Below are 27,806 nucleotides of genomic sequence, written 5' to 3'. Positions count from 1 at the left end.
TATGACCTCAGACATCGGTAGGAGGGACTTCACCCAGGTCAGAGTAAACAAACAGAAGGATGTCGCCTTCATTCTCAATCTGTTTATTCAATCCGTCACACTTTTGCATTGTGTCATGCGACAAGAAAGAGAACAGCGCCAACACGTTTGACTCAGTCTCTGAAAACAGTAAAAGGTAAAAGCAGTTTCACAGGCACACAAACAGGATGAGGCCCCTCGTCATGTTGAGACATCGGTGCTTCAAACACCTACAAACTTTATCAACAAGTTAAAAAAGTCCAATTTTGATTTTGCCTTCTCTGCATCCTTTGAGGACACCACCCTCCAGCATCTTCATGACGTCAAGTTTGACCTGGAAAAGACACAGAAACGGGAGAAACGAACCCTAAATGTAACGCTTTCACAACAATCTCAGACACTAAAGATAAAAAAAGGTGCGTCTAAGTGTCTAATTAGACTTCTTGCTCAGGTAAATTAAAAGAACCTTTTAATTACAAATGTCTTCTCAATCTTTGAAACATTAAGAAATTAGAATTTTACATTATTTTATATAAAAAAAAAGCTCAACTGTTAGATATGTGGTCTCTCCTTTACTGTAGTGGTCGTAGTAGTAGTAGTAGTAATAATACGAATGTCAGTGAGAGTTACTCACACAAAGTAACTGGTCACAATGTCACTAATCCTCTGTGTCAGGGGTTCTCAAAGTTTTGATACCTTAGGGCCAATTTAGGGACCCAACATTGGACTGAGGGCCGCCAAAGGAAGAAAAACGGAAAAAAAACAGAAATAAATCCCATTTGTAATAATTTTAATGACCAAATTGCAGTTCTACAGTTTAGCGTTAAGTAATATAAGCGTTAATATAATGTAATTTAAGCATTAATATAATAACGCTTTATAATTTTCTGGGTAATTACCCAGTATTTTGGCCATTGTTCTTACCTTCTAATTACAGGTTAATACCAAGTAACACATTTCTGTTACCATATATTTACTGGGTAAATAGCTAGTAATTGGGGGCTGTAGCTACCTGCTTATTACCAGCTTATAACCCAATAATACACTAAAATTCACCATATAGAAACCAGGTAAATACCCAGTATTTTTGTTTACACTTATTGGTCTGTATCCAGTAATGTCCAATAAACATTTAACAAGCTTAGTAGCTCCTGGATTAAAACTATCAACTGTAATTCATTGCGGGGCCGCCAGAAATGTTTCTGCGGGCCGCCATTGGCCCCCGGGCCGCACTTTGAGAACCAATGCTCTATGTCAATCGGTGGGCTATTTCTACAATTGATTGATTATTTCACCATCAACAAACTTTTGATTTTTTGTTTTGTGTAACCTGCAATTCACAACACACATATCTATCTATCATTTTATTATTATATAAATAAGTCCCTGGGATTAGGAAAGGTTTGGCTTGAAAAAAGGCCACAAATTACCCGGTTTTATTGCTGCTTAGTTTTCTATAATAATTTAACAGTCCAGCTCAGATTTAAAGTGAGCAGAATGAAATAGTCGTCTTCAGCAGGTGATGTAAAAAAAAAAAAGCGTCTCACATCTTTTGCTTAGTAAAGGACAAGAAGAAACCAAGACCCACAACATCATTAAAAGCATGTGTGTGTGTGTGCAGGAGGACTACTTTAACTGTCTTCAGACAACCATCTAATAATCAACTCAACATGTTACGTTTGGTCAAAACAAGCCAATGATCTATTCAGTCCAGCAGGGGGCAGTATGTCACCTCAGGAATGTCCACCATCCTCCTCAGCTTCTGGTCCCTCCAGTTCCAGTCCAGGACCATGTATTTCAGTGACTGCAAATTCACACCCTCTGTAATAATAACCAGAGTTTACACACACACACACACACACACACATTAGGAGGACTTTTAAGATATTGATATTGAGATATATTTTATTGTATTTATTTTATTGTAAAATACTTTTTTTCCTCTATGAAAAGGTGCTACATAAATACTTACTTACTCACTTGCCTCTAGTGGTGGACCGACTAATGGGTGTTAGGCTAATTGACTGGACAGATTTTTGAAGATTTTTCTTAAAAATCAGCATCAACTTATTATCATTTAAAAATCAAAGTACTGATAATTACTTATTGCTGTGAGTTTATGTGTGTGTGTGTGTACATTTGTGCTCATGTTTATATAACCTGACAGAACTTGTGATTTCTTGGCCATTTGTCAGAGAATTTGAATGAAAACAACAACTTATCTTTCACTCATGGTTTACTCTTATCGTTTACTCTTTTTTAAAGTCATAATGACAACACAACTACAACAAAAGACTACAAGCCGTCATTGATGTTAAAGGGGGAAATACATGCTATTAAGAACTGGGGTATGTAAACCTGTGATCAGGGTCATTTGGATAGTTTGTGTTGCAATTGTGATTTAAAAAGAGTAAACACAATAAATGGCTTCAGCCAACCACTACCCATGAGTGAAAGAAAAGTTTTTGTGTCATCATTCATATTCTCTGAAAAAATGGTTAAGAAATCCTCAATTCTGCAAGGGTATGTAAACTTATAAGCACAGCTGTATATACGGTCATATGTATGTATATAAAATGGCACTGTAGTGCACAACATGCAGATCATGAGTGTAATTCAATAAATGTTTATTTAATTTAAGCGATTAGATGTTTAATCTATTATTTAACCGTTATAGTTCATCAGATGGAGGGGGAAAAGGACACTCGGACAAATGAGATTAAACAAACATGTCATGTTATTTGATCTATAAAGATTTGCATAGACCATAGGAAGAAGCAGATTGGTTGACCTCTACCTACCGTTCTCAATTAGAGCACTGATTCTGCCGGGAGTCCCCACTCCAATGTGAGTGACGTTGTTTTGTAAAAGCTTGACCTGCTCATCAATCTAAACAAATCAAAACACACACACACACACAGAGACAGACAAAGAAAATCTGTTTGTCCCTGCACACGACCCACATGCTTCATGACTGCTTGACGCCATCTTTTGTACCTTGATGTGTTTTGCAAAGAGCTTCAATGCTTTGGCTTCCCCTTTGAACGTCGTCAGCTGTCTGTGAATGACAATGACGAAATATTTTTTAAGTGTCCGTCACTCCGTCAAGGGACAACGGAGACGGCAAGAGCTGCGATTGGTCCTCAGGACAGGCCGAGCGAAGCTGCTCTGTGCCGGCTCACAGTGAGCACCGAGCGTCCACAGAGGCGGAGCTGATCCCCGTCGATAACGCCGCTGCCAAACTATAAATACGTCATATCTTAACACACACGGCACATGTTTAGACTCTAAATGGCCAATTTCTCGCCTCAAATTATCTTAAAACTGCGTTCCGTCACACAGAAAAGTGAGAAACGGCCACTGTTTCAACAACAACAGTCTTTCTCTCTCTTTCTCTCTCGGACGCCATTGCTCACTGTAGCCAGAAGCACAACAACCTTGCGCAGCGACCCCTACTGATCGGGCGGGAAATTGCAGCGTGTGTCTGTCAGTAAGTATAAAGGCTCGAGGCGTCTCCGTGGTGACGCAGACGGATAACGCATTACGCAGTCGGAGAAGTATAATGTGGCCTTAAGAGTCTATATGCGACGCTGTGGTATGGGAAATGTAGTGGTGCGCTACTTACTTGATGAGCTCAATGGTTCGGAGAGCAGAGCTGCAGACGATGAGCAGAATCACAGAGCTCTTTTCCGCATGCTGCTTTTGAATCTTTGCCCACTTAGGACAAACTAAATGGTGAAAATGGGAAATGGTCAATGTGTGTTTTGAAGAAACAATCAAAAGGACTTCTCTGAAATAAGGTTAAAATTATTACTCACTCTGTTTCAGATAAGAGGAGAGACTGTGAGTCAAGTCGTTGCACGACACGAAACAGGAATCTGGAGGATAGAGGTGGACAGATGTCAACCTCGGTGAATCAGCGCATTAGCAGATATTGACTTCACTCCTAAGTTGAGGGGAGACTTGCCCCCGACTCACCCTCCATTTTGAGCTCCTCCTGCTCAATCACAGAGCGCTTGTCTGAGAAGTACTGTGTGACCAGGTTCTGCAGATCAGCTGCACAGCCTGGTTTTGGCTCAGAGGTGGCCAAGACATCAGTAATCGTCTTCTTCTTCTTCTATAAAACAAAATATAACTTCAGCACCTTTTCACACTAAAATAAGTGGATATACCTAGGATTTTTGGGACCCAGGTAAATCCACCGAAAAAAAAAAAGAGTACCGGTAACGGACAATCCAAAACAAGGCCATTTTGGCAGGAAGATGAGTTTTGTTTAGGGTAATAAAATATAATATTATGTAATAATTCTTAGCCTTTTCAATTTTTTTTTGTCCTTCATTTAGGGAATTATGGGTAATTAGCCACTGTTATGTTCACAGTTGAGTCTGTTTAGCCATTTAAACTTGTTAATAAATAAATTAAAAAAACTGTAAAACTAAGTACACACCATTACCATTAGTTAAGCATGAATAAATATTGAATTCATCACTTAATAACACATAAAATACTCATTAGTATAATATATTTATACTAACACAGTTATAAATGTTTTACTAATGTGCTGAAGTGAAGTAAAACATTTATAACTGTGTTTATAAACTACATACTAGTGAGTATTCATGCGTTATAAATGAATTAAATAGTTATTAATGTTTAACCTAATGCTAAATAGTGTGTATTTATTATAAAGTGTTACCAAAAAACAATTTCATGTTTTTCCCAAAAAAATTTCTGTACCTAAAACGTATGTAACAATGATGTCAAAACAGAGGCACGTACAGAACCGTGACCTTTTGTGTACCGTTACACCCCAAAGTACATATATATGTTCAATAATCTGAGACAACATGTCAGAAGATTTGTGTTTTTGCCGAATGTATTCATAGAAAAGTGAAGATGGTGGATAACTGCTGTGCCAATACCAAAACAATTGCATATAGTAGAACATTTTAGTGGATCACTGAAGACAGAGCACTTAGAAACCACAGGCGACAGATTCCACTTGATTTGTGATACCTCTTCATACCAGGTACAGAATCAGAATCAAAATTTCATTGATTTTATGTTCAAGTCAGATGCGACTATGTTTGCCTCACTTGTGAACAGCAGATGTCGCCACACTCACCTTCCGCTTTCTTTTGGGTTTAGATGACTTTTCATCCTCCGTCTCTTTCTTTTGAGGGATCGTACTCTCGGACTGTGAAAAGAATACACACACACACACACACAGCACACAGCACACAGTTCAGGCAAAGTACGTATGTATTATACAAACGTGTGTTAAACAAGATTCATTTTTTATTTCATTCTACCATATTTAACAATACATAACATACATAGTCCATCAAGATGCCACAACACATGGGTCTAATTCATAGAATTGGTTGATTCAACACAGGTTGAAGGTGGGATACTGAATGCTAGGTAAGGGCCATTGATACTGAAAACAAAAAGCACCCCTCACTTCAGAAGCTTCTCCCTCATTGTTCTTCTTTTTCAGATTGCCTTCATTCATGGATAGTAGAAAGCTATTGAACATTTGAAAAGTTATCTATTATAAAATGTAGCAGGTAATGTGCCAACGGTTTTATTGATATAGCACTCCAAGAAAGAGGATCTAAACTACTACTGCCAGGTCCTTCAATGATGTGTGGTTGTTTGAGTTGACTGAGTTGAATGAAAAAACTAATACCTGTCCACTCTTCTTCTTCTTGGCTCCATCTGTTTTCTCTACTATCTTTTTCCGTTTTTCTGGTTTTGTCTTTGTGTTCGATTTTTCTGCGCTCGATTTTTCCGTTGGATTTTTTTCCTCTGCATCAGATGCATCTGGAAAAAAAAAGAAGAGAAATGCGGATTTATTAAAGTAACACACAACTGGTAAGTGAGGAGATTTGATGCTGAAAATCTTTGCTTTAACAGAAATGTCAAATCGTTTTGTCTTCTGGGAAACAAACAAATAAGCTTTCAGAGACTAAAACCAAGTCAAGGCAATGTTTAGGGTGAATATGCACTAAAAAAACAACAAAAAAAACAAACACAAAAAGATACTCAGTCAACTTTATTTATAGAGCGCTTTAAGCAACCATCGCTGAGACAAAGTGCTGAACATGGCTATAAATAAAACATGGCACATAAAAACATACGAGACAAAATAAAAACAATAAGACAAAAAAAACAATACTATAAAACAATAAAAATGTTTCAACAATAAAAATGCCGGCCCCGGTCCCTTGCACCTGCCCAACCCCTGCGGTCCCACCAGTGAGCCTCCAGGCCCTGGGCGGACCCCTGCGGCAATAGGAAAAGGTTTCCACGGTTGGTGTAGTGGTTAGCGCTCTTGCCTTTGCAGCAAGAAGACCTGGGTTCCCCGTTTGGAACAACTTCGGAACAAGAGCCTTTCTGCAAGGAGTTTGCATGTTCTCCCCGTGTGTGTGTGTGGGTTTTCTCCGGGTTCTCTGGCTTCCTCCCACAGTCCAAAATCATGCTGATTGATTCTAATCGTCACTCTAAATTGACCGTAGGTGTGAAGTTCCAAAGTTTGGGAACCGGCAATGGAGGAGGCTCTATCCTCTCTGAGGAGGTCTCAGCGGAGCAGCTGGTCAGCTGACCTGAGGCACCGAGCAGGAGCGTAGGGATGGAAAAGCTCATAGAGGTAACGCGGGGGGCGAGACCATTTAAAGATTTAAAAAACGGCCAGGGAGGCCAGAATGGGAGTAATGTGCTCCCTCTTACGTGCTCCAGTTAAGAAGCGAGCAGCAGCGTTCTGGAACAACTGGAGATGATGGAGAGGGAGGACTGGCTGAATCCAAGATAAAGTGCATTACAGTAATCCAGCCGAGATGTAATGAAGCAATGGATTACTGTTTCAAAGTGTTTTTGTGAGAGAAAGGGCCTCACCTTTGCCAGCTACCTGAGACTTATACATATATATATATATATGTATATATATATATGTATATATGTATATATATATATGTATATATGTATATATGTATATATATATATGTATATATATGTATATATATATATATATATATATATATATATATATATATATATATATATATATATATATATATATATATATATATGTATATATATATATATATATATATGTATATATATATATATATATATATATATATATATGTATATATATATATATATATATGTATATATATATATATATATATATATATGTATAAGTCTCAGGTAGCTGGCAAAGGTGAGGCCCTTTCTCTCACAAAAACACTGTGACATATATATATATATATATACATATATATACATATATATATATGTATATATATATATATGTATATATATATATATATATATATGTATATATATATATATGTATATATATATATATATATATATGTATATATATATATATATATATATATATATGTATATATATATATATATATGTATATATATATATATATATATATATATATATATATATATATATATATATATATATATATATATATATATATATATATATATATATATATATATGTATATATATATAAAACCAGGGAGCAGTCCAACTATTCTGCATCAGGTCAGTGTTTTCTACCTGCTGGTATTGCTCTTCATGTGAGTGTCACTGTGGTTTAGCTGTGTCTAATGTTTTAATTGTGATTTTGATTCTAATTGTATTTATTCAAACCTGTTTTAATAACTTTTAATTGCTTTTGCGTTCCTTTTCTCATCCCGAAGTACAAGAGGGATTTTTACAGTAAGTGCCTTATAGTTTCATAAAGTATTATAGCTCAACAATTATTTTCTTATTAGGTGGTTAAAAATTTAATGGGTTTTTCCCCAAATCCCAAAGTGATGACGCCCAATGAGACATTTAAATGTGTGTTACGACGAGCAAACCAGACCCCAAAAAAATGAAGCTGAACTCAGAGAAATTACTCCATCTTACTCACAAAAAAATTATTAATTGACTGTGAACATAGCTGCTGAATTATTAAATAGCTGATAAATCCATTAATTGTTGGAGCCCTAATGGCTTTTGAAACATTGATCAGGAAGGAGAAATGTGAGTAAAAAAAAAAAGAATGAATTCACCTTTCTAAAGGGACTGGCATCATCTACATGCACAATTTGTGTGCTTGCACTGACAATACATAATACAATCATCCGCTACTGCTGCTGTTTGTTAAATGAACTATGAAATGCACAGAAATTAAGCAAACTCTCAGAATACTTTGGCTTTTATGTGGGGAATGAATGGGACTGTCTGTATCATTTGTCAACACTGGGGCTAAACCATTTGGGTAAAATATCCGATAGCCATTTTGCTGACATATATTGCAACTGCAACTTGATTTGCGATACAGATTTTTTAAAAGTCAAACTTATTTAAAGGTGAAGTAAGTAGTTTATAGTGCCATCTAGAGGAGAGGCTGAAATTTACAGCAAAGAACTGCTCCTCTGCTCACCCCCTCCCTTCCCTGAGCGATACGGTGTCCGCAGCCGGTCAAATGTCTTCCGCTACAAGTAAAGAGACGCTTGATTTGTTCTCTCGCGTTTGTCCTTACAGGCTCCGGTAGAAACATGGCGTCTCGCTGCTAACAGTGGCTATGCAACCGCGGCCCGCGACCATGTTATTTTACATGACTTTTTGAAACGCTACGAAAATGAAACAAAAACTATTATACAGCGACTAGACAATGCAGGAGCACATAATATGTATAAAAAAGTGGATTTTGGGTTATATAAACCCATAAATACTACACAGTGTCCCTTTAAGAAGTTAAAGATTTAAAAAAAGATGGAATATTACCACATGACACCGTCCAATATTAACTAATATTTTACCCTACTCCAATATGAGGATTTATCTGAACTAGGGCCACATTTATCGATTGTTTTCATCATATCATCATCTCATCGTTAACCTAAGAGAAAGTCAATATCTTCAGTGTCCCCAAACCCTTATTCCCAATATCCACCATAGCCAAAGCTGATCCTGATGCTGCAGGCTGAAGGAAGAAAAAAAGCGCATATTTATAGCTCGGATAAACAGAGATCAATGAATGTCAAAGGGTGTTGTGAGAAATCACAGGCGGGAAAATGGAGCAACCAGGTCATCTTTAATGGGGGATCAATAGAGGTGACTGCTTTTAATGGACGATCAATGGCAGTGAAAGGATATAATGAGGATCTATTGAATGGAGCTAAGAAATGGTTCATTGTTTCAGTTCTTGGTTTACAGTGATGATGATGAACTAAATCACGTAAACCGATATCTTGACCACGCCAACTCTTAAAAAAACCATTGTCCTTGACCTCAGCTATTCCTCACTACTGTAAACTATACATTTGACATCACTTTGTCCAGGCATCAGACACACACACACACACACACACACACACACACACACACACACATACACTGATTTGTATGTGGCTTAGTATCGCTAGAATATCAGTATTATTATTATTTTTTGTTTTTTAATTGTGCTTGATTGCGGAAAAAATTTTTTTCTGAATTCTCAGCAAAGAAGGCACTTTCTTCAAATATTATTTCACATTTATACTACACAGATGACCTAGTTTTAATAGACATAGTCATCTTTTAAACTGTGAAATATCCCTTTAATTATCCTAATAATCCTGCTTAGACTTAGACTTATTTGACAAGCAGGAACGGTGTATTGCCAGTAGGTGGAGTACTGGATGCACAGTAAGGCACCAGAGGACATGCTGTAACAGCCTTCCGCTCTCTCTCTCAAACACATATTGAATCTGTATTTACTGCTCTAAAGGTGGAGGTCAAGGGTCACCGAGGTTACCAAACCAATTTTGAGTTCCAATAATTAGTGCTAAAGGTATTGAAATCAATAAAATGACAGGGGTGGCTAAATGTATGCATGTCTAATTGTGTTTAATTAATTCTTGCACACTTTCTGTTAATCATATAAACTTTCTTTCACTTCTCAACTGTCACTGTGTTTATCTACTATATGATATATTTAACTGAAATTTCTTATCCAAACAACCAATTATTTATAAAGGAAAATCATGAAAATTTACAGGGGTGCCCAAAGGTTTGCATACCACTGTATATACATATATTATTATACTATAATAATGTCCAACTTGGGCTGGAGGAAATCTTCTACCCTTGATCTACATCATCAAGAAAATTACGTAATTGTACGAATTGTTGTCTCGCGGAGCTTCACTTGGTCCCTAAAAACGCGATTGCGGGCAAGGTCAATAGTATCCAGAGGAGCGTAAGTCTGCAAGTGTTCTGTTCTTGGCTGCATAGTGCAGCACAGAGTTCTACACAAACTACCAGCCTCAGAGGATGTACATGTCCAGTGTGGATACATTTTATATATGACGGCAATTTGCTGGCTAGAGTTGGCAAATTATGGCTTTTCCAAATACTAACTGCTGTTAGCTGTTAGCCGTTCTGAACAGGGCTGTTTTGGCAGGGTGATTGAACTGCTATGGTGCTTCATCCTCAAGGTATTTTATTATTATTATTATAGATCTTGACCAAAGCATGCCTCAGACATGTTCATTAGGACACCAGGGAACTAGGTTAACTTGTAGAAATAGGGTATAATATGTCTCCTTTAAAAACAACCACTGGATGTCAACAAAATCAACTAATTGCATTTTAGACTTCCACAAAGCAGGAAATAACAAGGGCCTTTGGTTACTTTTCTGAGGAAACGTGACCAAAAATAGGTAATGAGAGGCGTTGCTGGCTTCTGTGAGAGCTTGGATCAGAGAGGCTGAGCTGAAGAACAGAGAGATGACATCATCTTTTACTAATATGAACCTGTTGGCTTTCTGGTTCTAAAGCCGTGTTGCAGGCATTAAGTTAGAGAAAGCTGGCAAACAAACACATTTAAGCTGATGTGAACTGCCTTTGCAGCACACACACACACATAAATGCACATGCCGGCAACATATTTGAGCCTTATGTATGTGGTCGGTAATCAACATCCGACTTTTTGGCATGCATTAGCCCTTTTGTCTGTCGAGCAGACAGTGATTGCTGTATCTGTGCCAAGACTATGATGTGACATAAGCCTCGCACAAAGTAATGCCAGACCCACACTTATCTGTTTTAGTAACACCAAGTGCTATGCCAATAGGCCTTCTGACATTGGATTGGCCCAGAAAGATTTATATAATCTGCATCAGAAGGGTTATTATTAAATCCACACAACAACCACTTCTACTGTAAAGAGACAACACGTGATCTTGTTTCAAGCATTTCTCAATTTCCTATTGCTTTTAGGTGGACTATTAGAAGGGTTAGACATTGGCACTGTGATTGTAACGACAGCCACCATCGTATATTTAAGGTTAAGTAACTGCTGTATTTGTTACGCTAGGCCAGAGATGAAGTAATCACTGTGCTGAAATCGGAGACAACAGATCCGGCTCTACTGGAGGTCCCCACTACGGTTTCAGTGGACCGGAGAAGGTGCTCCGTGCCCTGCAGAGAGACTCCCTCTGGGCCCAGCAGGACCAGCTGTACGATGTGTATGAAAAACCAATTGCTAAAAGGTACCACCAGCCAACATTGAGAAACCAGACACCATATGGAGCACATAATCAACTTTAATGAGATGAATGCATTACCGTCTGACAAAAGAGCATCCATTACGCCTGCATCATTGCACAAATTTGCCATTTTGCACTACAGGTGTTACATGTGCTGAATCTGTTCTTCGCCAGTGATGATACGTCTGTCGAGTGTGGCACTGTTTTGTACTAATATACATCTGACCTCACGGTCACATATTTTGTAATGAATATTTCTTCAGAATAAACGTATTCCAGTGATGTGATTTCCCTTGGTAACCACGAACGCGTTTCAATAAAATTCTCAAAAGCTTGTGCGAAAACTAAACCAACTAAGAGACTGTTGATGTTTAAATTACTAATTTGGCCAATAGAAAATACTGATACAGATGTTCTGCTCATTGGTTTAGTTTTTGTTGTTCTTTTGTGAGAGGGAGACCCTCACATCGGACATCCTCACTGGTCTGTTTCTCTCACCCTCTCGCAACCAGCTTGATCACCTGTTGGCGGCCCAGAAGCGTTCATTTAAACGGATGCTGGAACAGCTTACTGAGGTGTTCCACTCTCACAGTGCATCCCAACAAAAGCTGGAGGAGCATCAGAGAAGCCACAGGGATTTTGTCCACAAGAGCAACTTCCTCACCACTCTACTTGAGAAGGACAGGGAAAGGTTGGTGCACCAAACCCAATAGGCTCCAATGAACATCTTTGGTACCGATCAGACCTATTAACACCCATCCTGAGACATTTGATCACATGTGGATTTGTTCATTGTGTAATGTAGTGTTTTGTGTGTGCATCAGTGTATGTCTGTGAGTCTACATGAGTGACACAGAGAGAGAGAAAAAAATCAGGAGCAGCAGAGTGAATCAAAGCACTGCTGGCATGAAACTGCAGCACGTCAGAGGGCGTCAGCTGTCTCTAATCCCCTTTGAGGGCAGATTGCATGCATCCATGCTCAGGAATGCTGCCATGTGTCCTCAAACCACCTCCAAATGTGGTTTTTAGTGATCGGATCGGAGGACGCATTCAGAACCGATTTTGGGAGCTTTAATACATGTGATCTGCAAATGTTAATACCAGGTCTGAACATGGTCTATGAAAAAATAACACTGACATTGTATAGTTGTTTCACTGAAAGTAGACTTGTTGAAAGAGTACAGGATTTACAGGTAGCATAGAGGAGGCTAAGGTATTCAAGTATTTCAGCTCAGGAACAAACCAGAGCTGAGTGCTGTGATGTTCACTTGTGGAGGCTTAGATTCTAGTCTATGTTGGTATGTAATGCTCTTAATGGCTGAGTGATGGAGCAAAGGAACTTCTGGCTGCTGCATTTATACCTGACAGTCAATGTGACCTCAAGACTCATACTTAAAACTTATTCCACTCAGACACAGTCAATTACATCCTGGACCTGGACAGACCTTGCGGCCAAGCCCGGCTCTGTTCACTTGCCCTTGTAAACACATAAACATGCACTCGCATGCAATTTCATGTATAGTTTAAATTGGCACCCTTCTGCCAAATCCAACAATACCACAGAGGCGATGATAAAGCCTTCTTCTACACCAAGTACATCAGCTGAGGGTTCGCTGGTGGTTTTCCAAATAGGGTACACATTTAGATGTGGAAGAGTGAGGTCTAAAAATCAAGGCGGCCAAGAGTTCTCGTACGCAATTTGAGGCCTACAACGGGGTTGTTGTGTTGAAGTCCCTGGTTGTCTCGCCTCATGCATCACCAGAGTCCACTCTGTAATCGAGCCTGTATTGAGACTGGATCTACTCTGGGCTTGCAGCCTTGGGAGGAGACTAGTTGTCTGCATCTGTGTGCCAAAGTGAAAATGCTTTACTGGTCCACCACAGGCACACACACAATTAAAAAGGCCAAAATAGTCATGCCAGTAAAGTGATTAACTTTACTAGGATTCTGTCTATTCAAATACAATGTGGAAAGCCTAAACACGTACACATAAAGGCTTTGTGGTATATCTCGGCTTAATGATGATTAATACATAAGTAGGAAGGATTTCTGTGGTGTGGTGTGAACCCTGTGTGGCTCAAACATTCCTGACTCCTCCAACACACGGTCACAGGCCGTCAATAAGCAACAGGATCATCTAGCCAAATGCAGTGATTTATTTTGTGTGAGACTGAGTAAAAGAAACGTTTACACCGCTCTGACTCACGGCCTGAGCCCTTGATCAAGCATTTGTGTTTTTTCTCCAATGTCGTGTTCACGTGGTATGTTATAGCACGTTGTATTGTGTGAAGGAGTAAAAATCTGCGGCCGTGAACGTATCATTTAAAAACCAGGAAGCGTATCGTCACTAGCAACATGTGCGGATCTCAGCGGCTCTGTTATTGTTGTAAATTAGACTGTGGCAGCAGGTACAACAAGCTCCTGCTGTGGGGTGGAGGTACCTGTATTTGATGCTCGCGTATTAAAAAATTGTCGGGTTTAAATAGGGCTCGGGCAGCACCCGCTGCTTGTTGAGAGGGATACGTGCTTTCGCGTGAGAGTTTCCAAACACCACAAAAGTCGGGAGATTTGTCAAAAAAGTCGCTAGGAGGAGTCAGAAAGTCACCAGATTTAGTGACAAAGTCGGCAAGTTGGCAAAACTGCTACCGCACCCGCCGCGGTTGCCGCTACGTCTTTCCTCACCGCCTCTTTCGCTTGTTACAGAGGGCTGGGAGTCACGCGACTACACACGCTGTACACAGCCGAGTGTCTTAAAGGGACATGAACATGCCGGTAGCCTGCCTACATAAACTCACAGCCAATAACGACTTTTATTTTTTTTTAATTATCGAATATATCGACATGGACAAAATGACGTCGATCATCGTCGTAAATTTCGATAACGATACATTTTCGACATATCGCTCCCCGCCCAAAATGAAGTCATCAGCTACATGCATAATTTCTTCAGCAACTTTGGAGTTGGAGAAACAGAAGTGGATCTTCATTGTGACAACCGCAGTGGGCAAAACAAAAACAACTTCATGCTCTGGTACGGTGCCTGGCGGGTTGGACACAGGCTTCACTCCATGCTGTGCATCCACTTCGTGATTGTTGGCCACACCAAATTTGCCCCCGACTGTTGCTTTGGACTAATCAAGCAAGCATTCATGAGGACCAGAGTCAATACTTTGGCAGACATCGCACAGGTTATTTCATTTTATTAGACTGCAATATGCAATGTGTAAAATGTGATTTTTTGGTAAAGTAAAGAAGTAGCCCCTTTTTTAGTTGCTTGTTACTTATACAAAGACAGTGCCGCTTCAAACTTCCTTTTTTCACAGGCTCGTTCACTCACGCCGATTGACGCTAAAGGCGGCATGAGCAAAGCAGTGCTGCGCTCATGTCTCTGCTCCTGAGTGGATCTAATCACGCAGTATTGTGTATTTTAATACATTTTGACAGACTGAAACGTACCGAAATACCGTTGTTGAAGCGAACAGGGTGCACCGAACGGTTTGGTGAAATACCGAATACCGTTGCATCCCTAATACCTGTATACCCATAGTCTTGAAACAGACATAGACGGCCTGAGACGAGCACTACGGCGGTACTGCCGAGCCCAATGCTCCCGCCACTTGATGCACAAAAATAACAAACGGTTACAAAATAAAAAACCAATACAGCCACCTTATGTAGCAGTACTACAGTAATTCATGAGACACAAACCTGTGTGTGAAAGTGTGGTAGATTCATACCTCATATCCATTGATTGACAGGACAGAATCATGAATGAATAAGACGTAGTAGTGGTCTGCGCGTTAGGGGCGCTCCGCTCACTCTACTTTCTTAATGAAACGCTTCCTAACAATTCACGCTTCAAATAAAACTTTTGTTGACTAGTATAGCGACTAATCGTCATTAGATTACTTCAATGACGGGCCGCTGTAAGCGGTAAGGTTCTCATTGAACTCGTGCCAAAAACCAAAAAATAATAATAAGAAGAAATAGAAATAATACACAGAACACTGAAATAAGCATTGATGCGTTCAACAAAAGATTTTCGCTCCACCGTGCTCACCCTATGTCATGACTGACAACCAGCAACCAGTGAACTGGGGACAGCAATCCTTTATCGCCACATACTCCCGGTAGTGACACAGCATCACTCAACACAGAATGAATATACAAAACTTACATGTATGGCTCCTACACGAAGGGTACCAACAATTTTGTCCACGTGTGCATCAGATGTCACCGACCGCTAGACTGGGTGGGGGTTGCGACTATGTAAATGTCATGCAAATGAGCAACTATTGGCTTGGCTCCTCGAGTAGGTCAAAAACTTTCAGACTGAATTTCTCCCTAAAGCAGTTTGTGACCGGTTTTGCCATGGCTGGCCACATATTTTATTATTTTGGGTAATTCCAAACAGGAGGGGGATTCTGAGACCAAACAAGTCCAAGACAAAAACAAGCAACTAAAAAAGGGGCTACTTCTGTCACATGACAAGCCTGACAGGGACCAGAAAGCCATACTTGGGTTCCACAACAGACTCAAACTCCACTAGCATCTTTTGAAAACCTACAAAATAATCATGTCAAACAGTATAAATGGAGATTTACCAAAATACAGTGGAGTGTTCAAACCCCAGACTCAAATACTACATGTGGCTTTTGGCTACACGACACCATATGGCAGAAGAATCACAAAAATAAAAGGAAGTAGCTGTTTCTGTTGCAGCTATAATAATATTAATAATAATAATAATCTATAAAGACACTACACGATGCAAAGGAAGCAAAGGAACAAGAGGTGAGTAAATGTATGAATCGTTATCTGAAAATAAATGGCATTACCAGAATAAGGGGATTTGTTCCGAGTGTAATACAAATTACTTTTTTATTTCCCTTAAACATAACTGCCACAAGGCGCCATGTGCCTAGCAGATGACCTGTTTTAACTGTGAATAATAAAGTTAATTCCAGTCACAGCATATAATCACTTTATGTCATACAATGATCCCTGTTGCGTGTCAGAGGATGATTACATCTGCACATCACTATGCAGCAATTTGGTTGTTCCAACCTCAGCTATCTGAACATGCTCTATGCCTGCATGTGTTTCCTGTGGTGTGTCAATGAGCTGACAGCATCGAAGCATTAACTGCACACACATGTTCAACACACAGAGGACATCCATTCTCTCATCTGTCTCCCCGAGCTCTGACTGACAAACACAGCAAACTCCCCACAGAACAACTTTTCCAACAAGTCCATTACACTTTCACTCCCCAACTAATATAACCGTCACTATTGAGTTTAGCGGAAAATATCAGTTTAATTTCATGTTTGTATTTCAGTGTTTATACTGTCATGTTTATATATAGTTGTAAATGTGTATTCTACTTTGTCTACCTTTTAATGCACAGTGCATCCTTAAGTTCTACGCCCGATGTCTAATGCTGCTGTAACAAATATAATTTCCCAGTCTGTTATTGGAACTGTACATCTATCTATCTATCTATCTATCTATCTATCTATCTATCTATCTATCTATCTATCTATCTATCTATCTATCTATCTATCTAATATGATCTTTTCATCAATTCAATACAGAATATAATCAATAACAATAGCCCATCGCATCCACAGCCAAGGCTGTGATTATAGATGCTTGTCAGCACACAAAGATGCAGAAAGTAACAATGTACGTACAAATGTGTTTAGTAAACTCACATCCTAGTTAGCTGCAATAATACTGCAGCAGTACTAGGGGCAGTGACGTGCGGTGAGCTCTAGGGTAGGGTAGGCAGGCAGTCACAGACCCAAGACATACACACACTAAATTAGTATTTCATACGTTGCTGCTGACGGTGCACCATGCAATCTAAGAATAGAAAGATTGTAGTATTGTACTATAACAGTGTGTTGACAATTCACGAAAGCAATGTGAACGTAAACGCAGCACAAACATAGCAGAGTTACGTCAATAGGCAGCGTAGCATTGTGCTTTTTGACTTACATTTTAACTATACGGGAAACTGACTGTGCATGCGCACACAGTCCCATTCATGACGATGAGACAGAAAGTTGCTCTGCAATAGAACGCTATGGCGAACGGCTTGTGCAGCCACTGCGTGTCCAGAAAACAGTGCTGTTGAGTCTCTTTTATTAGACTATGAAAATCACCAAATGGGGACACATTCAAAGTTATGAGATTAAAAAATACAAAGTTTAAAAAAATAATCAAACCTTACATGAACTCAACCTTGTATTTTGTAAAATTGTATATACACATATGTAGATATACAGATATAGAGCTGCAAATAACGATTATTTTGTAATCTTTAGTTGCCCTCCAGTAAACTGTGACCCTCTCATGGAGGATAAAGTAGTAAATAAATCAATGAATGAATGAATGAATGAATGAATTAATTACTTATGAAAAACGTTTCAGGAGCAGCAGCTCAAGGGAAGTGGGTGTGATGCAGAAGACGTGGCTGCTCCGGGTCAGGTCAAACCGACCAATAGAAACTCTTCTCCCGTCCACCAGCGTAGGCCCCCCCCCATTAAGTGCTGTTGAATTCGCAACCAAAACTTTTGAAGCTGCAAACAAAGAGGACTGATTTGCAAACAGAACTTTGTAACTCGCAAGCAAAGAGGACTGATTGAGAAGCAAAATGGCTGTATGTATTTACTTACAAACATTAGTTTTGATTGAATTTGAAGAAATATCCATCCATTATCTACTGATATTCTCTCATATTTTTTTTTTTTCAATTGCAACCTGTTCTGTTTCGATCTAAAATAAAAACAATTTTGATTGCAACTTACTGTTTTTTGCTCTCAAATCTCTTTTTTGGTTTCAAAATCTCTTTTTTGGTTTCCAATCTATTCCATTTGATTGAATAATAAAAGGAACACAATTATCTCCACACTAGCATGGGAAACAAGCAGTCAATTTAAAAACAACACCTTTGTAGCGGATGCAGCTCTGTCCATCCATCGCTTTCAAACATTTCTGCCATTTGCTTGCTCAGCCAATAATATGTTAAGAGGAAGATCTCAGTAATCTACGAAAAGAGTCTGGCCATACATCACATCTGGGCAGAACTGTTGTGCTGATTACAAGATGCTGGGCCCATTTATTAGCCAGCCTGAGCACATGAGGTCAGTTTAGTAATTTCTTCACTTTTATTAAACACACTGAAATGATAAACGAAGGGAAGAAAACTAGCAGACTGCAGGAGGTTGTGCGTTTTCTTTTGCACCTTCTATGACCCTATAAGGCAACTAGAAGATTTGTCAAAGGCAGAAGCTAAAAAAAAAACCTCAATATCTTTAAATTATACCCCTGGTTGAAAAATAGAAGCTATGACAACAGAAGAGAGATTGCTCCACTCATGGAGGAATACTGCATATTGGCAATGTCCAACGGTTTTCTTGGAAATGCCTTTGAGGGATTGGATCATGCTTGTAACTGAGGACAAGTGGAGCAAATGCCAGCCCCTCCCTCTAAGGGACCTCGTGAATTCTGGCTTGGGAATTGGTCTGTGGATAGAAACTGCGAGGAATGAGGAGGATTTTTCTCTCACATTCCAACACCAAGAGACACTTATCCTTACTAAAGAGTCTTCAGGGTCTGGGCAGAATAATTGAGCAGGTTTTCCCTTGTGCTGTAAAACCATCAAATGCTGTAACTACCAGAGCATGGTAAAAGAAACACAAAACTGAGTGGCCGTCATTCATTTCAATGTTTTTTTCATTTTATCATATTTCTGCACACTGGTTGTAAACTATCAGGGAATGCAACATGTGAGAAACATATGGCCAGATGCCTAAGATGGTCGTTTCATGTAAGGCTTTAATTATTGTTTATTTTATGTACCCTTAAAGACTACCAAGTTACTTGATGAATTTCAACATCCATATTTAGAGGCACAGTTCTGGTTTCAAAGCTCTGGTATAGTAGTAAACTGAATAAATAGCTTAAGAGTTTTAGTTTATGACATTTATGACAACTGAAAGAAATCCCATTTAACTATGGCGTCCAAAATTTGACAAAACCGACATACTATACTATGTTGTTCCAAAATTTTACAATATTTGGGGAAAAAAGTTTTTGGTCCAAAATTTGACAAAAACGTCATACTATACTATGTTGTCCAAAATGTGACAATTTTTTTTTTTTAATTTTGTTCCAAAATTTGACAAAAACGTCATACTATATTATGTTGTTCAAAACTGTACAATTTTTTGGGGAAAAAAATGTTGGTCCAAAATTTGACAAAAACGTTGTACAATACTATGGCGTCCCAAATTTGACAATTTAAAAAAAAAAAAGAAATTGGTCCAAATTTTGACAAAAATGACATATGCCGTTCCAAATTTGACAATTTTTTTCAAAAAAAAATGTTGGTCCAAAATTTTACAAAAACGTCATACTATACTATGTCGTCCAAAAAGTGACAATTTTTTTGGAAAAAATGTAAATGCCAAAATTTGACAAAAACGTCATACTATACTGTGTCACTATGTCATCCCAAAATTTGATGACATAGTAAATACAGCTGTACAGTTTACACTTATTGGTCTGTATCCAGTAATGTCCAATAAACATTTAACAAGCTTAGTAGCTCCTGGATTAAAACTATCAACTGTAATTCATTGCGGGGCCGCCAGGAATGTTTCTGCGGGCCGCCATTGGCCCTCGGGCCGCACTTCGAGAACCAATGGTATAAATCCTTCAGTAGAAAAAGTATAATGCAAACGTTTGTGTAAAAAGCAATAAAATTCTACACCAAAAAATGACAACCTGTAAAAGTTCACTATACAACAGTTTCCACAAAACATTGATTCGCCTAGCAACTACCTTGCCATAGCTAATATTTAAAATCTTTTAACAGTGACTACTGTCACTAACCAAAAAGAAAGTAGTTACTAAATGTTATTACAGTGATCTCTGACTTGAATCAAGTAGCCAATTCTGTGAATAGATTAATGGATTAAAAACGACGCAGACTTGCATCATTAACTTGTGTGACTAAAATAGACCGTTTGAATATTGAGGCCTGGGAACATTAAAGTCTAAAAAGTTAAGTTTTAGTGTCTCTTTCAGGCTGCTTAGCAAATTCTTCTCTGATGACAACATGACACGGGGGGAATAGTTCTCCTTTAATTGGGGACTGGATGGTTTTGCGTGACAGAAAGAAATACCACCAGCGGTACATTTAGCAGTGGAAGCTGCAACTAGGAAACATAAGGCTAGTTAAACACTTACAGAGGAAAAACATGCTTCTCACAGAGATCTGCAAGTCTGTGATGTCCTGCAAAAATAGCCAAGATCTAATTTGTCTAACTTTCGTAATGCCACAAAAAGGAAACAACTTGTAACAAAGGTAACAAGGCAAAGCAATTAAAACATACCTTAAATCTAAAGGGCACAATGAGGAACTAAATGACTGAAAGAGAAGGAGGGAGGGAGGGAGGTTTGAGAGCGAGAGAGAACATATGGATGTAATTGAGGGTCGATGAACTCATGAAGTCATCTCCCAGTCAGGTTATCAGGCCCCAGGCAGAGCAGTTACAAAACATAAAACATGTCTTTTCTTAAAACTGGGAACATCTCTCTCTCTAATCACTTTCACTACTTCTCTCTTTCACACACACACACACACACGGTTTGTATGCTTTTAGACAAACTAAATTAAGGTTTGGTGCTTATTTAGCACGGTTATTAACATGTTCGCTCAGGCTAAAACAGGGCTCTGGAATCTGGAATTGTGATTGAAGTTTAAGCGACACACACGCACAAGCGTGCGCACGTGCACTGTCCTTCCCATCAGTCTCTTTGGCACGACTACACAATGACCTCATCTGGAATGGGCTGAACTCCAGTACAAACACACACACATGCGCATGCACATTCACGTGTACGCACGCACACACACACACACAAGGAGCACTAGAGCCTCAGACACTGTACAGTCCCATATAAGGTCTTGCTGATGATGTAATGGGCGCCACTGGCTGTGAGTGAGACTCTGTGTGCAAAGAGCACTTCTCATAATGTTTGGTTTTCTGGATGGAATGTCCACATCATTGGGATCTCCGGGAGAGGGAGAAGGGAAAGACTAGAGTCACATTATTCTCTGAGGATTTTTAAAGGACAGGAGGCCAACGACACAGCACAGGTAGGAACAAGAGATTGTAAAATATGAATTTAGAAACTAAACAACTTCATTTGTAAGTGCAAGAAGAGTAAGTAAGTAACCACTGGGTAATTGTGCGGAGATTAGATGTAGCCTAACTGCTGTAAGATACCCAAAGAACACATTCATTTAATTATTTGCAAATCTTGCAAGACTTGTCATCTGTACCATTTAAAAAAATCATACCCTTCCTCATTAAACAACCAATACAGATGCATTTCAGTTAAAGGCAATATGTATAAAAATGGGAAGTACACATTCTAAAGGTTACATTTAAGACTCCTATGCTTTATTAAATATGTAAGTTCATAACTTCAACGTAACATTGTCCTTCCCCCAAATCAAGAGCAACTCTTGACGTGACTTTAAACATATGGGTTAACGCAAATAGACTCGAGTCAAATCCAGTAACGCAACACCAGGGAGAGCGTTTCTAAATGGTAAAAAAAAAAAAATGCACTCGTGAGAATTCACTTTCAAGTTTCAGTTTCTTACAATAACACATCACACAACTGTGTGTGTGTATTTAACACATTCGTAGATTGCCGGCCTGTAAATCTGCAAGAATGTAAGGAGTGACAGCACTTGGTAAATGCAGCTACTATGTAATTACTAATGGAACGGGGGGGGAATTCCTGCCTCACTTAGCTAGAAATGGGGTAACATTGGAGTTGCACAGAGGGAGGGTGATGGGTTGCAGTGACAAGAGTACTCAAGAGTGGAGCAACTTTTTAATTAACAAACACACTCTGCCAAGGGACCATCTGCCATCCTAGTCAACACATCATACAGGGTGCCGTATGGAGGGAAATGCAGAAAAACAAGAAATAAACAAGGACATTTACATGCACATGTTTGAGGGTTTACAAATAAGCAAGGACACAAATATGGCATGTAGACACACAGACGTGTGTGTACGTAACTGTTTTGAAGTATTCCTAGCTTTCCTGGAAGTTCCAAGTAGGGGATCTTGTGCAATTTCTTTTCTTTTCTGAACTGAAAATAAATGTTTATGCTGAAAATACACAAGTTGGGAAATTGTGTGTGTTTAATTGTGTCCAAAATGTTATGCATAAACACTACAGAGGCTCTCTAGACACTGAAAAGTGCATTTCACAACGCAAGAAGGCCTCGGCATTCTGTTTGACTTTTATCATTTGATTTTCTCCACAGACGTAAGCTCCTGGATGTAAAAGAAAAGAAATATCATGAAATAAAGGAGGAGAAAAATGAAAGAGAAGTATCAGCTCTCAAAGAGGAGCTGAACAAGCTGAAGCTCTGCTGGTTGTAAAGGAGCAACAGCGTCTAGGTGATCTGCTGGAGGAGCAGAGGCATTGCGTCAAAGAACTGACAACTACCACAGACTGCATCAAGCATAACGTCAGTTCTGCTTACTCTAGTGCAAACAAGCAGCAGCTCACTTCCCTGCAAAAAAACTTTTCCAGCTTCACACAAAGCCAGAACACCATGACAGCCCAAAGTGTGCTGTCAGAGGTGGAGGTACTGAGGAGAAGAGTGGTGGAAATGGAGGGGAAGGACGAGGAACTGATGCGGATGGGGGACCAGTGTCGAGACCTGGACCGCAGGCTAGCGAGGGAGATCAGCCATGGCCGTATCCTGAGGGTTGAGGTGGATAAACTCAACGGAAGAATCAGTGAATTGGACAGGCTAGAGGAGGCTTTAGTTAAGAGCAAACAGGATTGTAGTGTTCTGAAGGGGAGCTTGGACAGAGAGAGAGAGGTTAGCAAGATGTTGTCAGGTGAGCTTGACACTTTGAGAGTCAAGGTGAGAGACCTAGACGCTGCCGAGAGCCAAATGGAAAAAAATGAAACGACGATTAGACAGGACCTGACAAAGCTGAGGTCACTGACTGTGGCTCTGGTGGAGGACAGAAAGAACATGGCTGAGAGGCTGCAGCAGGCCGAGGCAAAACTAAACCGGAAGGAGGGCAGGCACAATGAGCAAAGCAATTTGACAACAATGACAGAAAGACTAAATGAAGAGAGGCAGCAGACGTTCAAGTCTCAAGCAGATTTAGAGGAAAAGCTTAAGGGTATAGCAAAGGAAAAAGAAGAGCTCCAAGACGGACTAAAAATGGAAGAGGGGAGGAACATTGAGCTACAGAATAAAGTAATCATAATGAGAAAAAGATTACAGGTCTTGGAAAATAGGAAAGAGAAAGAGGAAAAGTACACACATGGCTCTATTCCAAACAATGCCAGCTATCATTGCCAAACAGAGGACAACAAAGTCAAAGAACTGACTGAGGAGCTGGACCGGCTGCGGAAGAGACTCCGGGACAAGGAAGTGTTGGAGGGAGAGCTGTTGAACATGGTCGAGAACTTTGAGTCCCTGGAGAAGAGGTTCAAGGATGAACAGAGGCGATCCAAGGATCTAACAGAAGAACTTGAGGTGGCAAAGAGGGAGCTTTCCAGGTATGAGCAAGCGGAGAAGCAAGACGTCAACCAGGAGCACCTCCTCCTCTGTCGTCTTCAGAAGGAGCAGGTTAAGTCCAGACTTTTAACCAGAGAAGTAGATACCCTGAAGGAGAAACTGCAGCAGCTGATGGGGACTGAGGAGTCCATTTGCAAAGTGCAGACAGAACACTCCTCACTGCAAGGGAAAGTGATCCAGCAAGAAGCCAGGAACAGAGAGCTGGCCAGAGAGATGAAAGAACTGACCAGTGAGCTAGACAGATATAGACAAGTCAAGAATCGGACACCTGGCGCTGACAGAAAAGACTTTTCAGATTTCCATCAGACCACCAAAGGGGTACAAACGGAGCAGGTGGACAGTCTGCCTCCTGACTACATCAAGCACAGTGAGAAACAAGATGAAGAAAATGACAACAAGGACCCAAATTACAATGCAAAACTCATAAACCGAAGACCCTCTCTTCTTCTCAATAATCTCAACAGCTTGAACAGTGCAAATAACAACACGATCCAATACGGCAACCACTCGGGTAACGGCATAGATATGCAACAAACGGTTAACGGGGAGGTTATGATGTTAACACACACACGAGGACAGCCCTTGCACATCAAGGTAACGCCACATCATATACTTAACACGGCAACACTGGAGATTAGCAGCCCCACTGGAGACACAGCCCCATCCTACACCAGCACGGCCGTCATCCCAACAAGCGGAGCCTCACCCAAGCAGAGGATTACCATCATCCAAAACACAAGTCTGCCTGCAGCCAGTATTAAAACCCCCCCATCGAGCCCTGACCGCACCATCTCCCCGCTTCATGGCGCGACCATAACTCGGGTGTTGAGTCCAAATTCGTCACGCTCTGCGACACCCGACCTCAACGGCTCCCCCATTCAGATCGTAACCGTCAGCACCTGCTCGCCAGAGCCAATCGAAGCTGCAAATCAGGCCGTTTTTTGTAAAACCGTGGCGTGGCAGAACAGCTGGCAACATCAGAGGTCCGACAGTACAGACACAAGTCCCAGTATTATCACCACAGAAGACAACAAGATCCATATCCACCTGGGGAGCCCTTATATGCAGTCTGCCAATGGTATGACCCACAGTCATTCACAACCTGATGGACAATACTATCTTCGACATGAGCAAAGGACTCAAGTACTCACCAGTGGCTGCCATGTCAAAGGTGCTGGCAAGATTACAAGTAGCATCACTATATCCCCTGCTACCTCTCCAGGCTCACACCCCTCAAATATTACAGTAAGCGGCCTTTGTGATTAGGTGTAAAAGCAATTATATATATATATATATATATATATATATATATATATACTAAACATTTAGTATCATGTTTTCCTTGCATAACATTGCAACCAAAAGCATGATGTACATTTCATAATTTTGTATTTCATTGATGTTTTTTTTTCTTCTGTTAATTAAAAGATTTTGTATTGTTTTTAATGTTTTACTTGTTCACCTTGAAAACCACTGAGAGGAGCTTGGCAACAACAGAGCAACAGGTTTCCATGCAAATAAAACCAGTAGCAATAATTGTTCATTAATGGGACAACTCTCAAGTGTCTGCTTCACATTTACTGTAAAAAATAACAAAAAAAGAAGGGATGGGAATCTTTGGGTGGCTCATGATTCGATTCGATTCCGATTCGATTCAAACTTGATACAATGCATAGGATTGAATTAATTTGGCATTCAATTAATAATCCATTGTCAGATGAATCATTGCAGCTCTACCTAAAAGCAACTATACAAAATGTATTTTGGACAGTGGGGGAAAACAAAGGAGATAATAATGGACACATATTCAGTGGTGATTACCTTCTGCCATTGTTATTGTTTTAAAGCAGGGGTCTCATAACTGGCGGCCCCTCACTTAATATCATGTTATAATGAAAACATGGCCCACGACCTCACCGTTTCAGAGTGTGTAACTGAGGCACAGCTGCCAGTGAGATGATAGAATATAATATATGTTTGCTAGCAATGTTTTTAATAACAGTAATAATAAGACATTTTGTCATAATTATCCCATTATTAAATGTATCATATACAACATTCAATTACATATATAAATACACTTGTTAGGGCTTAAGCCACGAATGGCAGTGGCCGAAACGGCTCCTGGTACAAATTTTAATTACGGTTATCCACACTATTATTTATGTCATTTAAAATAGCCGTCTGTTTTTTTATATTAATAATGTTGCATCATCATGCAACATTGAGAACAGTTGTTTTTTTCCCAACTGTGTTCTCTAGGGCTGGCCCCCTCTTGACCACAATAGATGTCATTCGAGTTTGAGACCCCTGTCTTTAAGTTCAGTCTTAAGAGATTCACTTTTTTTGTAAACATTTTGTTACATTTACATGATGTATATTTGTTCATCCATCTTGTTTTAGTGGCTGGTGCCAGAACTGTTTGTCATTAGTTAGACGATTGCTCTGCATATCATGCAACCCTTACGTGTGATAATGCTGCATGTCTGATAATATGTCTACAAAAACAACAGGTCTGCGTATTTTCATGAAAAGTGTATTTTTTTTCTACATCCAGAAAACATACTTTGTGGTCAATAATCCTTGAAGCACACGAGTGCCCTCTATTGGTATGCAGAGTGTATGATAATGCAAGGGCAGCCACAACAACTTTCCTCTAGTAACAGATAACACGTGCAGATAATGAAGGTGGGTATGATAGAATATTAATGTATGAAATATATCTAATTCATTGCGACTTCCGGTGACTTCCATGTGAAGGAGAAACAACGTTAGACAGAGGCTAACTAGTTTCCCTTTCCACACGTGAACACACACACAAGCACGTGTTGTCATAACAACCTGTGCTACAAACGCCAACTCAACAAGTTTTTAAAAAATTGAAGTGAATGGAATAAAACACCCACTTCTGCGTTGTGGTTTTCACTCAGACTGGAAACTTAAGTGAGAAACTCCCCTAGCCACAGCTGGCTAGTGTACGTTAGCATACAGTTAGCTTAGACCCATACTCCCTCGCGATATCTTGGAAGCTAATGTGAAGAAGCAGCAGCGTGTCACACTACTACAGCTAAACAAGATCCGGTTTCAGAAACACCGCACATTTGTCTTTAACACAATGAGTATAATAATAAGTAAATGAATTATTACCATCGTGTTGCCACCACTCGTCACCCAGGTCGTCTCCCATGTTCCTCTCCCAGCTGTGTCCGTCGCGTGCACGGTGCGGTGGGGGTGTGTTCACAAGCAGCACGTTGAAGACGTTTCAAACATCAGCAGTGTAACTCCCCCCAGGCACGACGAAACACAAGTAGCTTTCTTGAACTGGTTTAATGAAGTTCCTTCCTCATCAATACCGTGAAAACTGTACAGAACAATATAATCAATAAAGTTAGGTACATTAACACATCATAGAATGTAGCTTAGCCTACAACATAACATAACTATATACATACAAACAATAAAATACCTCGTTGGCTGCATGCCACAATGAGGGAATTGTCCGTGAACGATTGTCCTTGATCCTTTTCTTGACGAACGTGACTTATAAAATGAAACGAAGCGATTGCGGGGCTATATGACCATCCATCCTTGT

At 39.7% G+C, this 27,806-nt stretch overlaps 2 protein-coding genes across 2 annotated transcripts; one reads left to right on the top strand and one right to left on the bottom strand.

The window, feature by feature from the left end:
- Positions 1–87: 87 nt before the first annotated feature.
- cmss1 (cms1 ribosomal small subunit homolog) lies at positions 88–27,722 on the bottom strand. Its single transcript, XM_083890217.1, has 11 exons — positions 27,681–27,722; positions 27,362–27,575; positions 5,711–5,844; positions 5,144–5,215; positions 3,997–4,135; positions 3,837–3,896; positions 3,644–3,746; positions 3,016–3,076; positions 2,820–2,907; positions 1,751–1,839; positions 88–352 (listed from the first exon to the last, which is right to left on the bottom strand). The coding sequence occupies exons 2-11, from the start codon at positions 27,399–27,401 to the stop codon at positions 269–271; spliced, it is 870 nt and encodes a 289-aa protein (XP_083746343.1). The 5' UTR covers positions 27,402–27,575; positions 27,681–27,722; the 3' UTR covers positions 88–268.
- On the top strand, positions 23,228–25,480 carry LOC310927813 (filamin A-interacting protein 1-like; the record flags this gene model as incomplete). The annotated part of the gene is made up of 1 exon (XM_083890215.1): positions 23,228–25,480. One exon carries the CDS (start codon positions 23,228–23,230, stop codon positions 25,478–25,480), a length of 2,253 nt encoding a protein of 750 aa, XP_083746341.1.
- Positions 27,723–27,806: the final 84 nt, after the last annotated feature.

The sequence above is a fragment of the Microchirus variegatus genome, assembly GCF_963457635.1.
Source record: "Microchirus variegatus genome assembly, chromosome: 5".
Classification (NCBI taxonomy): Eukaryota; Metazoa; Chordata; class Actinopteri; order Pleuronectiformes; family Soleidae; genus Microchirus; species Microchirus variegatus.
The sequence above is the reverse complement of the archived record's forward strand: the minus strand, read 5'-3'. Positions and strand labels throughout refer to the sequence as shown.

Coding starts and splice junctions, on each gene's coding strand:
- cmss1 (XM_083890217.1), bottom strand. CDS start 27,401: ATGGGAGACGACCTGGGTGACGAGTGGTGGCAACACGATG. Junction 5,216..5,710: donor AGAAGAAGAAGAGTGGACAG/GTATTAGTTTTT, acceptor TTCTTTTCACAG/TCCGAGAGTACGATCCCTCA. Junction 1,840..2,819: donor CAGTGCTCTAATTGAGAACG/GTAGGTAGAGGT, acceptor TTATTATTACAG/AGGGTGTGAATTTGCAGTCA.